This window comes from Volvox carteri (assembly GCF_000143455.1).
Source record: "Volvox carteri f. nagariensis unplaced genomic scaffold VOLCAscaffold_13, whole genome shotgun sequence".
Taxonomy (NCBI): Eukaryota; Viridiplantae; Chlorophyta; class Chlorophyceae; order Chlamydomonadales; family Volvocaceae; genus Volvox; species Volvox carteri.
This window is the reverse complement of record NW_003307556.1, coordinates 1,366,887-1,384,397: the sequence shown is the minus strand read 5'-3', so window position 1 is coordinate 1,384,397 and position 17,511 is coordinate 1,366,887. Positions and strand designations below refer to the sequence as shown.

At 56.8% G+C, this 17,511-nt stretch overlaps 3 protein-coding genes across 3 annotated transcripts in view; 1 reads left to right on the top strand and 2 right to left on the bottom strand.

Annotated features, from left to right (window-relative positions):
- Positions 1 to 1,356: 1,356 nt before the first annotated feature.
- On the bottom strand, positions 1,357 to 4,445 carry VOLCADRAFT_120734 (uncharacterized protein; the record flags this gene model as incomplete). The annotated part of the gene is made up of 5 exons (XM_002949124.1): positions 1,357 to 1,551; positions 1,913 to 2,383; positions 2,657 to 2,917; positions 3,337 to 3,493; positions 3,913 to 4,445. 5 exons carry the CDS (start codon positions 4,443 to 4,445, stop codon positions 1,357 to 1,359), a joined length of 1,617 nt encoding a protein of 538 aa, XP_002949170.1.
- Positions 4,446 to 7,215: 2,770 nt separating this feature from the next.
- On the bottom strand, positions 7,216 to 11,242 carry VOLCADRAFT_89614 (uncharacterized protein; the record flags this gene model as incomplete). The annotated part of the gene is made up of 5 exons (XM_002949123.1): positions 7,216 to 7,410; positions 7,745 to 8,215; positions 8,622 to 8,750; positions 9,185 to 9,341; positions 10,719 to 11,242. The coding sequence occupies 5 exons, from the start codon at positions 11,240 to 11,242 to the stop codon at positions 7,216 to 7,218; spliced, it is 1,476 nt and encodes a 491-aa protein (XP_002949169.1).
- Positions 11,243 to 15,246: 4,004 nt separating this feature from the next.
- VOLCADRAFT_80573 (uncharacterized protein) overlaps positions 15,247 to 17,511 on the top strand; it is a gene marked incomplete at its 5' end in the record, with an annotated part of 5,500 nt that continues 3,235 nt past the window's right edge. The window contains 4 exons of the mRNA XM_002949255.1: positions 15,247 to 15,372; positions 16,168 to 16,349; positions 16,896 to 17,049; positions 17,334 to 17,478. Of these exons, the coding sequence (XP_002949301.1) occupies positions 15,247 to 15,372; positions 16,168 to 16,349; positions 16,896 to 17,049; positions 17,334 to 17,478 (607 nt within the window). The remainder of the gene's footprint in view (positions 15,373 to 16,167; positions 16,350 to 16,895; positions 17,050 to 17,333; positions 17,479 to 17,511) is intronic.

Sequence of the window (17,511 nt, the reverse complement as noted above, 5' to 3'; positions counted from 1 at the left end):
CACTCAATTCATTAATGACCAGGCGCCGGTGGTAACAAAGCGCGGTCGCTTGGGCTGAAAGACTAGCACAGGTTGTTAAAGGCATCTGCGGCTCGCGTGTGATCCATGGTGTTGATGAGCCTCAGCCGTAATGCGGTGTGGTCACCTCTGGATTGCAGCAGTGGTGTACGTGTGTATGTATGTGCTGTGTGATGCGTCCGCGTCCTGTTTGGATGTGTCATGCGAACGTGCTCCGGGGTCGCTTGCAGGCTAGATGAATGGGGCTAGTTTCTTCGTCGGTGTACCTTACATACACACGCGCCTTACGATAGCATTCATCCATCATGGCGCCGAAGTCCAAGTAGTGTGCCGGAGTGGCATGGGCCAGATACCCGGCACTCACCCAACGATCAGTACAACAGTCCCATGGGGTGATGCGCTTGGCGAACGAGCGCTTAACATAAGGGCACACAGATAGGCGGGCAGATGGGGCTGTCGAACTGATCGGCGGCTGAGTGCCGGGTATATGGCCCACACCACTCCGGCACACTTCGGCAGACAGACAGAGAGACAAACCAAACAGACAAGGCGTTTACAGAGGCCTTTGAGATTATTGCCAGACGCTCGACCATCAGTTTTGCTGGCAGCTGCACACGGTTGGGCGGCTGCCGTACACCCCGTGCAATAGCAATTCGATCGATAATCCACGCTGTCCACGTTATACGGCACTTTCATGGTTAGGTGCATGCCCTCAAATATCCGTCAAAGTGCGAAGATGCGAGATGTCTTTCCTACGCAAGTGAAAAACAGTGGAATTGCAGACGTATGTTCTCGTACGGTCCTATCGCAGCCGAGAAGTCAGAATGCGTGATACACTTCGACCAAATACTCCTTCGAGGCATCGGTTTAACACCCTTCTGCAATACCCATCTGCACTGAATCCTACAGGCATGGCCTGTTAAGCAAACGCATCGATAAGCAACTAACCTGCTGGTCGCATGTAACGCTTTAAGGAATTCAAACTTCATATCCCCCCCGCCTATCACTCCCTTTCCAATTTTAAGAACGTCCTGTGCACACGCAGAACTTGGAAGAGCATCAAGATGAAGGCTCGTGAAAAGTCCTTATCCAAAGCTGGGCACGTGCATGCCAGCTATAGGTACAACCGCAACCGCAGGAATCAATACGCATATATACACACGCATATATCGACTTGGAAGTTGGTGCTCAAATTCCCAGGTGCAGTTGGGGATTAAGTCCGATCCCTTCCACAAGACGACGGCGCAACCAAGGCAATAAGCTACCCTGCCGTACCACCCGTTCAACACAACTGACATGCAAATGCATTTGCCGATGCGGGCAGTGGTTTTGGATCACTCAATGCCAGTCACTCTGTTCATCTTCGGATGGGAGCTTCTCCAAGAATGGGAAGCTGCAAGCCCGGTGGTAGCGTGAGTTCGTGCTTGCGTCTCCAAACAGGCTGCTGGCGGCCCCGATATGCTGCACCAGAGACCGGCCACTGTCGTACACATTAATATTGAGGTCGGCGAGGCACATTTTGAGTGGCCAATCCTGCGGCCGCAGTGGCAGTAGAGGCTTGTAGGTAGCTTGTAGCATCAGCGCGGTGGCGGTGTGGTGTCAGCGTATGGGGCGGCGCGTGGGGCGGGGAGCCGTATAAAGGCGAAGGAGGAGAGGAGGCAAGAGAAAAGATGAAAAGGGTTCTCCTAATAGAGCTGGTGGTGGTGGTGGCGGTCCGAACTCCGGCGTGATTGCATGTCGCGTACTTCCTCTTCGTTCAGTCATCACACGCGTGCAACCAAGGACAGATAGCCAAGAAAACCGCACTGCAACCCGTCCTACCGCAACCTCTTGACAGCCAGATCACCCACGTCACACCAACAGCCGCAGGGCAATGGAGTATTGCGGAACCCACTTTATACCGCCGCTGCTTCTCGAAGGACCGGGCGGTGTAGTGCAGGTAGCAGTCCGCCAGGCGCCGCCTCGTGAGCCCATCGGAAAAGTACAGACCCTGTGCCCCCCACTTGTAAATGCGCGGAATGGGCCTGTAACCACTCAGCGATGGGTCTCCGTCACCGCTGCCGGTGCTGCCGCCGGTATCGGTGCTGTTCCCGGCATCGCCACTACTGCCACTGCTCCTTGGAAAAGCAGTCACCAGCACAGCCCCGGGGCCGCCCTCAACGGCGCCCTTGAAAGCAGGCTTGAAGTCGCTGTTGCCCTCCGGGTGTTCGGGGATGGGAAACTGGGTCACAGTCACGTTACAGGTCTTGGCGTGCTCTGCGCGAATCACTGCCGGGTAGCCGTACGTGCCAGAATGGAGGTAGAGCTTGATGACGAAAGGCAATCCACCCGTCCTAACGGCCGCAAGGGAGGCGACCAAGTGCATCTGGGGTCCGGGTTCACACGGGCGGGCAGGGGCGGGACGAGGTTCGTAAGAAGTGTGTTTAGATGAGCCGTAGTCAAGGTAAGTCGAGCCGAATTGGTGCCGTTCGCTTGTGACAAATGTGATGGGCGGGTGGCAGGCCCTCCCTCCTCCCTCCTCCTCCCTCCCCTCCTCCGGTTAGCGCGCTTCCATTTGTATGGGTGACGGCGTGGTGCTGCCTGCTGCCCTCCCCTCCCCTCCCCTCCATTATACCATGATACACCTATCCATGCTCACCTTTCGAGGGAAGTCGTCCACCGGCCACACGTCGTCCTCAAGAAACACGGACGGCAGGTCGCTCCCACCGAGCGCCACAGCACTGCCCGTCGCACCAGCACCCGGCCCCGGCCCCGGCCCCAGCCCCGCATCCGCAGCTAGCTGGCGGTGTGCGGGGTTGGATGCGGGGGTACTGCCGTACTGGCCGCCAGGCAGCAGGTCCGGCACGCGCAGCAGCCTGGGGGGGTAAACACCGAAGAATGGACTCATATCTGGGTGCATCTGGGTGCAGAGCAAGTTCAGTGTAGCGGTTACAGTCCAGATTCCGTACGTGAGCTATGAAGCTGGTGTGAAAGTAACACCAGCGCAACACGAAGTGTTAGGAACGTGGGAACTAGGTGCCGGTGCCTAGATACAGCGCTGGGGTAGGAGTTCATGATAATAGATGCAACTACTTTTTACTTGAATGGCCGGACTTGACAGGCACTTGAGGTTACATCAAGTAACCCTGCCCTCCTAGGCGCCAGTCTGCCGGTCAATCGGCGATAAGCAGGTTTTCCGTTTCCCACGTCCTCCATGCCGACTGTGCTGCCACCCAGAAGCTTCATGCTAGCCAATTTCGCCGTCCGGGCTCTCAACTGGTAAAATGTGTTGCGCGCGCGCATGGAGTTTGACGCTCCCGTGACGTCGTACAGGCTAACCCGCACATTCGTGCCCATGTGCGCCAGATTGTGCAGCAGGCTCATGTTCAGCAGTTTTGCGTCGCTCAGCAGCAGGTGCAGCGCCCTGGCGTGTAGCATGGCCCCGGACGCCATCAGGCCCACGAGGCAGGAGGCGAAAGTGGCGCCGTACAGGGACCTGCGGTTTGCGTTGCACGTCGGGGCATAGGTAGAGGAGAAGAGGGCGGCGGAGGTTGAGGATTGTGTGGAGGTTAAGATACCCCACTTGGGATTAGCTGCATATCGTTATGATGCACGTCTAATCCAGCAAGCATGGTGGGCATTATTGGGCCATCGGTTGGGGAACAGCGGCAGATCCCTCTTTCGCGGCTTGGGCCGGAGAGACTCGCTGGCAGGACCAGTCGCTGAGGTGCGGACAGCCCTTTGCGCCCATTATCGCCGCCATTTCAGTCAATCCGCCCACTTGGTATGACCGCTGACGTCGCGCGCGGATCACCCCAACCGTCCCGCCTGGCCGCCAGACACATGCGATCCTAATCAGGCACACGCAGATGCGGATGAGGCTCTCCGTACGAACACAAGTGGAAGGACACTCACCGGTACCCCGTGCTAAGCGCGATGTCGTACTTATAGCCCTGGAGGGGCGGTACGACAATCGGATTGGGGTATGGGTTCGCAGCCTCCTTTGGCTCGCCCCGGTAGGACATCTCCTCGATGTCTGGTTCCTCCTCATCAGCTACAGCTGATAATTTATTCGCCGCCGCCCCCACCATCGGACCTCTGGCGCCGTCTGATATATCCTCAGAATACGCACTACCCGCAGCCTGCTGCAAGTGGCCGCCATACAACGTGCCCGCTGTCACAGCACCCATCATGATGATGAGACAGAATGTAGGCAGGATCATGGCTCGCCCAAGGCGCGGCTTAGGGACCTGGGGCCTCGGATGCCGTAGCGTTATGACGGCCTTGTCGATATCGGCAGAGGTGGTGGTGGCACTGACGGCGATTACGGGGTCGGTGGTGGTGCGTTGATGGCCCAGTGAGGCAGTGATGAAGAGAGCAGCTGTCTTCAGCGCCCGAGGTGATGCTAGGCTGCAAAAGAAAGCAGCCAGACGCGTGAAGAAGGGCATTATAGTGCCCTGGATTGCCCTGGAGTTTGGAATGTTGAAGATTTAGACATAATACATATTTCCTCGATTCTTGCGGATTAGAGAGACCTAGGCCTGGCAGCTGGCAGGAAGGCGTGTCTACTGCTTGCCTAGGGCCGGTTGCACCTAGCCATGTCTGTTAATAAGCAAGCGGAATAAACCCCAAATTTCCGCTAATAACATTATTAATTTGGATCCCTACCTTCCAATCAAGCGAAAGCTTTTCATACGAAGAAAACTCCGGCTGCAGCAGTGTCAGGAGAGGAGGATAGGACGAGAGACACTTAGGGAAATGCAGCCAAGCGAGGCAAAAGGCTCCCAGAGTGAAGAGTCATAGGCAGTAAGGCTATAAGTTCAGCTATATGTTTTACTTATGCTACTAGGACAGGGACTTGTGTGGACCTCCGCAATCAGTTCACTAGCCGCACAGCTCGTGGTCCTGCCAGCATCATCATGAAATGAAACAAGTAAATAATATAATCACAGTAACAAAAAGATTAGGCTGAAATTTGTGCCTGATATAATTAATGATTCGCCTCGGGATTAACAGATTACGTAATTCTTGGCGTCGCCGAACATCTACCTCATCCGCGAAATCCTCGGCCTCGGGCGTCAGGACCAATAATATTTAAATACATATTTATTTTCATTAATTCAACAATACAATTCAGGCAATTATGCTCTATGTGCAGCCTTGGAAGGTTTTGGACATGACAGAATCGAGGTACGTGCAACGGCAGAGCCTACAGCCGTTGTAGTTCTGTCATGTCCCATATTCCTCTGCAAGAGACCCAAGGTCAGCCAATACACCGGCAATTAACTTTCATACTAGAACATAATTTCAGTTGCTTGTGGCTACTGGGCTGGACCAGGGGCTTGACGAACCCTAGCGCGTCGCATCGGGACCATACCTGCCAGCCCGCAGCAAGCTCCGGTGGCGCCACCCTTCGTTTCAAGCGTCGTCTTTATAACACAGCTAAATTTCCCTCATGGCGACGTCTGCAGCAACTTCCATATGCACAAGATAATTGCTGCAGGGGGATTTGCGTACTGTCACGCCTTCGGTCCTTGGCGTGACAGTACCCAAATCGCCCTGCATGTCGTAGTTTTGTGAGGAAAGCCCACAGCCAGATTATCCCAGGGAGCGTTCATGACTTGTGCTACGCTGGCCATTTCGCTCTGAATGACTTCCAGCGCTCTGAAAGCGTCGGGGTTGGAGAGGGACTCTGCGACCTCCTGTCGCAAAACTTGGTGTGCCACAGACCCACGCTGTTAACGGACACGGTTTCAAAACCTCACGACCTGCTTGAAAACGTGGTAATGTAGGGGTAGCTGCGACAGTTCGGCAAACAGGAGGCGATGTGTTGGTCTCGCAGCTCCCACAATTTGTCGCATGAACGATATCTGAAGCTGCACCGCTCCGTCCTTTAGGCACGCCTCGAGGGGCCCCCCTCCGCAAGGTTACTCGCATCACTCCGCCTCCTGAGCCTGCTTAAGACTTCAGCTGGCATAAACGGCCCCCACACTTGACAGCCATGCAGCAGTATTGCTGGATTACGGCGCTGTAGTAGCTGGCCGCTGAAAAGGCCTCTCGAGATGCTGGTGGTCGCGCTTCGCGCGTATTTGTAGAGCCGTACTGTGTACCAGCTACTACAGGCGCTCTTATATCGTGACACTTCTCACTGGTAGACCCACTTGGGCCTATGATTACACCGACTGGCGATTATCTTGCGATGAGATTCTTTCTTCCGGATCGTACAGTCCGGATCGTACAGAATGCTGTATACGTCGTCGTCATCGATGCAGTGAACCTTCCTTCGTTCACTCATCGGTAGTTCTCCCTACCACATGTACACAAACTGTGGTGGTTATACAAGAACAGTGCCCTGCTGGGATGTGACATGCGAATGTGCTCCCGGGTGCTGTATAATTGTCGTAGATTGTCGTAGGCACATACTGCCAATACAGTTATGCAGGAAAAACGGCTTATCTTTATCTTAATAAAGCTGAAATGCACCCCCAGCAGCTCGAGGGCCCCTTCCGGCGGCCAGCTCCTGCAGGTCACCCGTTGATGTGTTCCTTTGAAAGGGTGTGGGGTCTATGTGTATATATTTGATCCATAGCCGGCGTAATTTACATACGCGCCTTGTTGGTGGCGTGTGTACGTCATGACGTCAATCTTGGTAGGCTGGCGTGGCCAGGTTGAAGGGCGCAACCAAACTCCACACCCCAAGTATCGTTACGGGACGCTCTACGCACACGCGCGACTTCGGAGATTTATACGCCAGCGCGCATCTCTAGATGATGGCTCATGCAAGGCGACGTAAGGCTCCTATCCAGGCCTGGGCGTATGTATGCCAGGTGCATCCACAGCCGCCGGAATACGCATCGACTAGTAGATTCATGCTCGCGCATGGGGTGCGCATGGTGCACATTCCTATCCAGGCAATGCTCTCCACACTCACAATACTGCACACAAGGCAAACACCTAGAATGACCCTCCACCTGCCTCCTTAGCTTTAATAACATTTCGCACATCCTTCAACGAGGCGTCGCAGCTTTCTCTCCCTCTGGCACTACGACGTTCAGAAACAAGAGTTTGCTCAGAAATAAAACTAGGATTTGCTAACGATTCCGCCCACCGGGCCATGGCGCAGCCAAGCCATTATAGTCGTCCGTGCCGTGCCACACCATACCGTACACAATTGTCAAGCAAACGTATTTGCGGGTGCGGGCAGTAACTTTAGAGCTCTCAGTACCAGTCCGTCCGCTCGTCTTCGGAAGGGAGCTTCTCCACAAATGGGAAGCTGCAAGCCCGGTGATATTTTGCGTTCTTGCTGATGTCTCCAAACAGGCTGCTGGCGGCCCCGATATGCTGCACCAGAGAGCGGCCACTGGAGAACATGCCGATCTTAAGGTGGCCGAGGCACATCTTGAGCGGCCAATCCTGCGGCCACAGTAGCATTAGAGGCGGTGGCGGTGTGGAGCCAACGCGTGGGCGGCGCATGGGGCGGGGAGCCGTATGAAGGCGAAGGAGGAGAGGAGGCAAGAGAAAAGATGAAAGGGGTGCTTTTCATAGAGCTGGTGGTGGTGGTGGCGGCCCGAATTCCGGCGTGATTGCATGTCGCGTACTTCCTCTTCGTTCAGTCATCACACGCGTGCAACCAAGGACAGATAGCCAAGAAAACCGCACTGCAACCCGTCCTACCGCAACCTCTTGACAGCCAGATCACCCACGTCACACCAACAGCCGCAGGGCAATGGAGTATTGCGGAACCCACTTTATACCGCCGCTGCTTCTCGAAGGACCGGGCGGTGTAGTGCAAGTAGCAGTCCGCCAGGCGCCGCCTCGTGAGCCCATCGGAAAAGTACAGACCCTGCGCCCCCCACTTGTATGTGCGCGGCTTGGCCCGGTAACCCCGCAGCATTGGGTCTCCGCCAGCGTTACCGATGCTGCTGCGGGTATCGGTGCTGTTCCCGGCATCGCCATTACTGCCACTGCTCCTTGGAAAAGCAGTCACCAGCACAGCCCCGGGGCCGCCCTCAACGGCGCCCTTGAAAGCAGGCTTGAAGTCGCTGTTGCCGTCCGGGTGTTCGGGGATAGGAAACTGGGTCACAGTCACGTTACAGGTCTTTGTGTGCTCCTCGCGGATTGCTGCCGGGAACCCCCACTTGCCAGAATGGAGGTAGAGCTTGATGACGAAAGGCAATCCACCCGTCCTAACGGCTGCACGGGTGGCGACCAAGTGCATCTGGGGTCCGGGTTCACACGGGCGGGCAGGGGAGGGACGAGGTTCGTAAGAAGTGTGTTTGGATAAGCGATGGTGCTGAAGGAAAGCCTGTTGAAATGGCAACGTTCGCTTGCTAGGAACGCGAGTGGCTATATGCCAAAAACCCTAACCAAAAGCCTGGACCGTACGGCTGCATGGCCTACAGTACACTACAGTGATATGGCCTTCACTGCTATCGCTTGCATGCCTTGGGCTGTATGCTGTCGCAGCCCATGTCGTTCGCAGGCAGGGCCTCCCTCCTCCCTCCTCCTCCCTTCCCTCCTCCGGTTAGCGCGCTTCCATTTGTATGGGTGAGAGGGTGCTGCTGCCCTCCCCTCCCCTCCCCCCCTCCCCTCCCTTATACCATGATACACCTATCCGTGCTCACCTTTCGAGGGAAGTCGTCCACCGGCCACACGTCGTCCTCAAGAAACACGGACGGCAGGTCGCTCCCACCGAGCGCCACAGCACTGCCCGTCGCACCAGCACCCGGCCCCGGCCCCGCATCCGCAGCTAGCTGGCGGTGTGCGGGGTTGGATGCGGGGGTACTGCCGTACTGGCCGCCAGGCAGCAGGTCCGGCACGCGCAGCAGCCTGGGGGGCATACAATGTTGAGGTAAACACCGAAGAATGGACTCATATCTGGGTGCATCTGGGTGCAGAGCAAGTTCAGTGTAGCGGTTACTGTCCTGACTCCGTACGTGAGCTATGGAATGTTGGAATGAGGATGGATGGAGGACAGGATGGAGATCGGCACCGTAGCTAAGCTAGAGATGCAGGGTACTCATGAAACACCGAGGAATGGACTCGTACAAGCATCTGCTTTCATGCTGACTGTGCTGCCACCCAGAAGCTTCATGCTAGCCAATTTCGCCGTCCGGGCTCTCAACTGGTAAAATGTGTTGCGCGCGCGCATGGAGCTTGACGCTCCCGTGACGTCGTACAGGCTAACCCGCACATTCGTGCCCATGTGCGCCAGGTTGTGCAGCAGGCTCATGTTCAGCAGTTTTGCGTCGCTCAGCAGCAGGTGCAGCGCCCTGGCGTGTAGCATGGCCCCGGACGCCATCAGGCCCACGAGGCAGGAGGCGAAAGTGGCGCCGTACAGGGACCTGCGGTTTGCGTTGCACGTCGGGGCATAGAGGAGAAGAGGGCGGCGGAGGAGGGTCGTGGTATGACCGCTGACATCGCGCGCGGATCAACCCAGCCGCCCCGCCTGGCCGCCAGACACATGCGATCCTAATCAGGCACACGCTCTCCGTACGAATACAAGTGGACGCAAAGCTGGACAAAATAAGCTGTTTGCCCCCGACGTGCGAATGCGGTGCTTTGCAATCCAAGTCCGAGCAATTCTGTTGTATGGCTGCCAGGCGTGGGGCCCTTTTGCGCTGGCAGAGGTCGTGGACAGGGCGGGAAGGCGGCGGGATATAGCCAACCATGCGGAGGGCATGTTCGAAGCCTGTTTGAAGGATGGTGCAGTCCAGCTGCAGATTTTATTCATGAGGCAGGTAGTGGGGGCGGCACGGCCATCCCACAGGCTGTTGTATGCGGAGCTGGCTGAACTCCCCTTACAGTATTACATGGTGAAACAGATCCTCCGTTTCTGGAACCGCCTTCAAAAACAAGTGGGGTCCATTGCTCATGCAGTTTTACGGCAGGAGATAACCGATGCCCTGACCAACCCGGAATGGGAGAGTTGGGGAACCTCAACGTTACGACTGTTTTCCTTCTTGGAGTGCACCATTTGGAGCGGAATACCGCAAGAAGTCGTGGGGGTAAAGGAGCGTGTTGACTGGTTGTTGAGTAGCCCTCTACCCGAAGGAGCGATGATAACGGCACTAAGAGAGCGTTTGATGAGCGGCTGGGACCATACGCGTCTGACTGTCTTGCCAGAGGAGTACCCATCAGATGGGAAGTAACCGGGAGTGCAAATGGCGAAGTATAAGCACTGGATGGGGCTGCTCTTTTCGGGAGCCGCAGCCGTCATGTGGCCAACACATGCTAAGGTTTTCATTCCTCGTTTAGCACACCGTAAGCAAGTGCAGTTTTGTTTATGTTGCTGGGTTCTGGAGGCAAACAGAGCACGAAGAGGCAAGTACCATGTCCCCAGGGGGCAGCGGTTTTGCCGCTGTTGTGGTACTAATAGCCGAATCGAGGATGAAAAACACGTGTTATTGGAATGCCCAGCCTATAATGATATTCGTGCTGAAGAGGGATTCGATCATCAACAGAGCATGTTGGAGGCCATGAAATGGGAGCCAACACGTCTGGCGAGGATGTTGGAAAGTATGTGGGCTCACCGAAACTCAATTACCCCCTTTGGACGCTAATCTGGGCTGATGTGCGGTGTTTTTCCTTTTCTCCGTGGCTTTTAGGCGTTGTAGTATTGCCCTTGGGCCTTCGGCTCGTATGGGTAGTTTTACAGGTATGGGGTCACGCACCCCCCAACCATGTAACACACACACACACACAAGTGGAAGGACACTCACCGGTACCCCGTGCTGAGCGCGATGTCGTACTTATAGCTCTGGAGGGGCGGCACGACAATCGGATTGGGGTATGGTTTCGCAACCTCCTTTGGCTCGCCCCGGTAGGACATCTCCTCGATGTCTGATTCCTCCTCGCCAGCTACCGCTGATATTGTATTCGCCGCCGCCCCCACCATCGGACCTCTGGCGCCGTCTGCAGCGTTTTCTGCAAGCCACCGCGGATGGTCGCCGTATAGCTTTGTATCGGTAATGTCCGCTGTCACAGCACCCATCATGATGATGAGACAGAATGTAGGCAGGATCATGGCTCGCCCAAGGCGCGGCTTAGGGACCTGGGGCCTCGATTGCCGTAGCGTTATGACGGCCTTGGCGATGTCGGCAGAGGTGGCGATGACGGAGATCACGGGACCGGAGGTGGTGCGTTGATGGCCCAGTGAGGCAGTGATGAAGAGAGCAGCTGTCTTCAGCGCCCGAGGTGATGCTAGGCTGCAAAAGAAAGCAGCCAGACGCGTGGAAAAGGGCATTATTGTGCCCTGGATTGCCCTGGAGAATGGAATGGTGAAGATTTAGACATACTACTATTTCCTCGATTCTTGCGGATTAGAGAGACCTAGGCTTGGCAGCTGGCAGGAAGGCGTGTCTACTGCTTGCCTAGGGGCGGTGTTTCTGCTGTACACATCGAAGCCTTTTCTCGGGCTTTCCGATCATTATTGGTGAGGATTGACACAGCCACAAATGATATTTACATAAAATAATTTCCATTTTAACTAAAACGCGGCAGGCAAGCTTTCTGTGTTACCGTAGAAGAGTTGGGTCGTGGCCGATAGAAGAGCAACGGCGGCAGGTGACCAGGGCTAGTCGTTTCAGTTCTGCCATGTCCTACGCTCCTCCTACTCCAGAGACCCAAGGACAGGCAAAGAACTAATAGCTACGTATAATTTTAGATTTTCCCAGTGTTGCTGTCTTTTTTCTCATTCGCGCCCCGTGTTAGGATCACATCGGTCGTAATAACCCCTGCCAACTCCCCGGTGTCTCCGGCATACAACGATGCCGCCACCCTTCGTTTCCAGTCGTCATCTTCATCACACAGCTGATGTTCCCTCATGGCGACGTCTGCAGCAGCGTCCATACGGGCAAGATATTTGCTGACAGGGGGATTTGCGTACTGTCACGTCTTCGGTCCTTGGCATGTCCTGGTATGTCGGAGCTTTGTGAGGAAAACCCAGGTTATTCATCGATTTTCACAAAATCATTGCGTGCAGCCGAAACCGTGCTTTCCTGCGTTCGTCCTGCGAAGCGGTTGTGTCGGCTGCGTGTCGTACAGTGCACAGGGCCGGTTGATCGGACATTTAATGCTGCGGCCTTCGTATTCGTACAGTTCACGGGTCAGATTTCTGTCAGATTCAATTACCGCAGTGTCACGCTGCACCAAAAAACTATGCGAGTCTCGCTATAGCCATAACTCATTCCTCTCCCCATCAAAACCATTTTTTCTCTGCTTGCAGGTACCCTCCGAGCGGTACGGGACGCAATGCTGGAAACTCTTGAGAGCGCGGATAACTTGTGCTAGTGAACACGTCACCACGAACGCCTTTCAGCATTTTGACTGTGGCTATCATCGAGCCCCACTGCTGGCCCCGTCTGGCATGACACGGGCAACATGTACAATTCATCGGTTGCACTTCTGTCTGTGGACACGCACGCAGCGCTGCCGCTAGTTCAGTCTCTACGTTGCCACCCATCCCTGGGCGCTCTCGGGGTTCGTACCTCGTTGCACCTGCACGGGAATGCCGGCTATCAGTGCGTATGTCGTCGACTCGCCAAGGCTTGTAAATATGAGCTGTCGCCACTACTGTACAAGACTATAGGCCTGATACATGGTCAGGCCACCAAGCATGGGGTACGGCATGTCCCGGTCCCGGCATGCATCTCTTTGCTACATGTGATGGGTACAGAGTGATAGTTTTCAGATAGGGTTTGCTATCCATAGGGATATTCTAATGGTTACTTAGAGCAGTTGCAGGCAGCGCAGCATCGGGTCTATTTGGCGCTTGAGGATGTTCGAATCTACCAGCTATGCACTCTGTAGAAACCCTCTCGGAAGAGAAAAGCGCATCTGCAAGTCTTAGGATCGCAAGTCTCGGAAAGCAAGTGTAGGAAGCTCCCCTTCACTTCGCCGCGCTGCTTGGTGGATGATGGATGCACGTGACATAAGAACATGAAGGATGATGGAGTTCGGCTGGTTGCGGCGAGTCACAATACGGTAGAATGGGTTGCCGATGCACGAGACAGATAGGCACTCGACTCAGCAGGCAGTCCCGTAAATGAACACTTATCCTGGTCATCCATCCGCATGCACGCTTGGCAGCACCAGAGTTTGACTTTTATTCAAGTGCAAAACCTGGGTAGCGATTTCAGGCGGCACCTGATGTCTTGGGCGGTCAACAATAAGCTCGCAACCCTATGCCCCAAGGTAAAAACCTATGTGCTACAGTAGCACAGAGGCAGCCGTCTGGCCAGCAAACCAGAAAACAACGGGCCAAAGTGCAAAACTTGCGTTTCCTTCTATGAGCCATGTCCAGCGCAAGAATTCATAAGCCACTAGTACCTTTCGGCCATGAGTTTATCATGCAGGATCTCCCTCTACCTTCACTGCCTTTCCCGCTTCAAGAGGTAACGAAATGCAGTACACTCGTGTTTTGACTGGGAAAGGTGGCAAAGACTAGGTTGTAAGACTTAAGACATCATCTGGGCCGAAAGCTTTCACCGACTGCACCGTGAGCAAGGCTACTTTCGCCCGTGTTGCTTCTGACTTTGGCATTTCAGCTAGCTGGCCAGGTTGCCGTTCAACTCGAGCGAAGAGGACAATAACTTGCACCTTTCGACAAAGGCAGCTTCGGGGGGATGCGCCTTCGGCCTCTCGGCGCCAGGGTTCCTTCCAGTACATGCAAACTCCGCACGCAGCGCGTTGCGAGGGTCTTTGCGCCAGTTAGAGTTCCTGCCAGGTCCCGTTTCACTTTCCAAACTCCATGGATTTGCCAGTCGGGTGCTGGAGGAGTGTCGGACGTCCTCCAGCCGACGCCACAACCTGCAGCTGAGGATGCTGCCTCCACCGCGGAGGAGACTTTCGCCACCAGCACTGGCTTGGTGGAGCCGGTGCAGGAGGATGCCGCCGTGGTAGGGCCGCATCCGGGGGTCATATGACAGGGCCCTCAAGAGCTTGGGAGGCGTAAACCCCTCCGTTCCATACCGCAGCCACGCCTCCGTGCACGCGATAGGATAAGCGATGGGTTCGCAGCCAAGCCCTCCAAAATTCCTCCAGGCGGCACCCACATGTTATGCCAAGGCTGCACTGCCTTGCCTCATGCTGCGTTCCACCTTGGGGGTTAGACATCAGGGCAGAGTCTTTGGCTAATAAGGCGGGATTTCGTGGCCTTCTCCGCAACCAACTGCACGACAGGACTGTCTGATGGAAACGTACAGCCGTACAGCCATTACCGTATGGTGGATGCGTATCCCGTGCACAGAGGCGCGACAGGATTTGCTCGCAGCCGTGCTGTCGCGGCCTGTCACTGCTATTTAGGTTGGCATGGCTGCCGCCGCAACTTCCCGACGGCACATAGGGAGCACTGCTACTACGGGCCGCCGCCGCAGCTACTCTTTAAAAGTAACCGCCTGACGCTGCACGGCCCCGCCGTACCTGCATTCCCACCTCTCCTGAACTTCGCGACGTCCTAAAGTCGCCCTATCCCCATCCGGCCCCCATCTCTCTCTCCTCCCTCCCTCCCGGGCCCCCCCATACACGCACGCACTTAGATTGACTTCCTGGGTGAAAGCACGGAGGGCGACCTGCACCTGCATCTGGTGGATAGCCTCCGCAAGGGCCGGGTGGGGGTCATTAACGTGTTCGGAATGCAGTCACTGGACGACATCTACTCCCTGCCGCTGGCGAAGCTCAAGGCGGCAACGCAGGTGCGTGCGTGCGTGGGGGGGCCGCGGGGCTGGGGAGTAGGAGAGGGAAAGGGGGCCGAGGGGCTGCGGGTAGGGCGTGCTGGGAAGTGGAGAGGGAGGGAGGGGAACAGGTCCGCGAGCGGGTGGGGCGGGGTGAGCTGGGGGGGTAGTGGCACGGTTGAGTAGGAAATGGTGGCAGAAATCCGCGCGCGGGGTAATGCGTAGAGCCTGAAGGGCCGAAAGGGCGGTGGTTGGGCGGTGGTGTGTGTGTTTGTCGGGGGGCATTGGATACACCGGAGGCACCTTACTCCCCGCGGCTGCCTGGGAGGGTGTCTGCATCCCCCGGCCCTCCACCTTGCCGCCTAGTGGTGATGAGGCCCCGGGATTCCGGGACCAAGTGGCGCCTAAGTCCTCGTCCTGACGCCCCGGGGCCCCCCGCTCCCCCCCCCCCGCCTGGTCGCACGTTCTAAGTAGATCCTCCTTGCCTCACCGCGTACTGATGCACTTCGCTGCCGGTCCCCCTGTCCGTCCCGGTGCGTGTGCGTGTGTATGTGTGTGTGCGTGTGTATGTATGTGTATGTGTATTCAGAGCGTGTTGGACGTGTTGGACGTCCCGGAGTCCTTCCCCGACGGCAACCCGCAGAGGGCCATTTACTGCAGTCGTACACTCAACTTGAGGTCCATTAAGGCCATAGGTAGGCGGGTACGGAAGGGAAGGGTAGGGAAGTAGGGGGGCCAGGGCTCTGAGGAGGGTGTGAGGCAGGGCGGCTGGCTGGGGCTGCGGAGGCGGAGGACTGGTGGCTAGGACCGCGAGGCGACTGGACGCTGTGACGGGTCGGGGGCGGAGCAGCTGGGGGGGCCAAGGAAGGTGGGGAGGGATCAGCTCCAAGGAAGGTGGGGTGGTTGTGGGGAGCACGTGTGGTGGCATGTGGACTGCGGGGTGGGGTGGGGTTTGGGGACGTGGACCTGACTGAGGACATACATACATACATGCAAAGAAGTGCGTATGTCCATGCTCAGGCCCTTCCCCTCTTTTGTTCCCTATATGCCGTCCCTCCCTGGATATGGACTTTAATGGGATCTTGGAACCCTGGCTGCGTGTGGCGGCGCAAGGCTACGACATGGTAGGTGGGGTGGGCTCCAGGGGGACCTGGCTGGGTAGTGGGCGGGCGGGGGGACGTGCTGGTGCTGACGGACTCTGATACCCGTCATCGCGATGACCTGGCGGCCGTGGGGGGAAGAGGAGCGTAGCGCATAACCACGTAGCTCAACGACCTGGTCGCTGCGGACTGTGTGGCTGACTGGATGATGGTGGGTGCTACCCCTGGTCGCTATTTCGAATCCCTCTCCCCCCACCATTGGCTGTCCCCGGGTATGGAAGGTACAGCTGCGTCACTGCCCCCTCGCCACCTGCTTCACTCGTCCGTGGTTCGCCTCCCCCCCGCCCGTTTAAACCCTCCGTTAAAACCCTCGCCTCCCCTCCCTTTCACTGGGGCAGGATTACACGCTCATCCACTACGATGTGAATGCGTGGGAGGGCCGTGCGTACGAGTACGGGTTGGAGACGTTGCGGCAGCAGGGCGTGCCGGTGGATGGTCTCCGGTTCGATCCCGACCTGGTGATTCGCGGTCTCATTATGGATAAGGAACATGGCAACCTCATCAAGGTGGACCGATTCGGGTGAGCCTGGAAAAGAGAGAGGGGGAGAGGAGACGAGGAGGAAGAGGAGGGGGACCCGGCAGGGCAGCTGGAGGCCCGGGGGGACATGCAGCGAGGGGGAGAGGGAGGGACGAGTAGTGGAGGGTTAGCTCCGGGACAGACGGGCTAGGCATGCACACAGACAGACAGACGGACGAGCGGGCTCTGTTGCGGCGCGCACAAGGCCTACCGATGTCGCCTCCTTGACTTTACGTGGCTCCTCCCCCTCTTGGTTTGCTCTCGCCCGTGTGGGTGTGGAAATTGGTGGATCGGGCACATACCGACATACAGATGGATACAGTCACGGCAGCTGCTCCCTTTCCAATACCACACTACCACACCCGGAAGTTCGAAAAACGCACACGCCCACAAGGTTACTCACCCGCAGCCTTCAGCAGCCTCCCCCCCATCTCTTCTTCTCCCCTCCCCTCCCCCCTCAGCGCCGGCCTTACAACCCCCCTTGTCCCCCTTGTTCGTGGTTCGTCTTTCCCCCTCTCTCCCCCGGCCCCCCGTCCCGCGCTGGAGCAGTTTGGTGAAGCGCGCCATGCACGGCACGCGTATGATGAACTGGCAGGAAATACGGGAGTTGTACGGCAGGGAGGTGGTAAATCTTCGCAACGAGGGTCGCTGGGTTTTTCTCAACACCCTTTTTTCGGTTAGCGAGGCCGTTATGTACATGCAGGTGTGGTGGCAAAGTAACCTAACCCGTGTGTGTGTGCGTGTGTGTTTGGTGGGAGCGACCCCCTTATTCCCCCCCTTCTCCCTTCGTCCTTCTCCCTTCTCCTTCTGCAGCATTTGTCTTCTTCTCCTGGACTATCCGTGTCTATCTCTGGTGTCTCAGCCGCTATCGTCAGTGGTTCGTCTTTATCTGTTTCATTCGCCAGTGGTTCTTCCCCTCCCCCCCTTCTCCTGCCCCTCCTGCCCCTCCCACCCGCCCCCCCCCCGCCCCCCCCCGGCCCCCGGCAGCTGGTGGACCGTCTGGACCTGGGTATGTTCCAGGTGGGGGCAGGGAACATATCGTACCAGGCCCTGTACGGCATGGTTAGTAAGGCGCTGTACCGCACCCACGTGGAGGGCAAGCTGAAGGCCGAGATTATTCAGGCTCCGGAGCGTTACGTGGAGCTCGACCCCGAGATGACCCAGG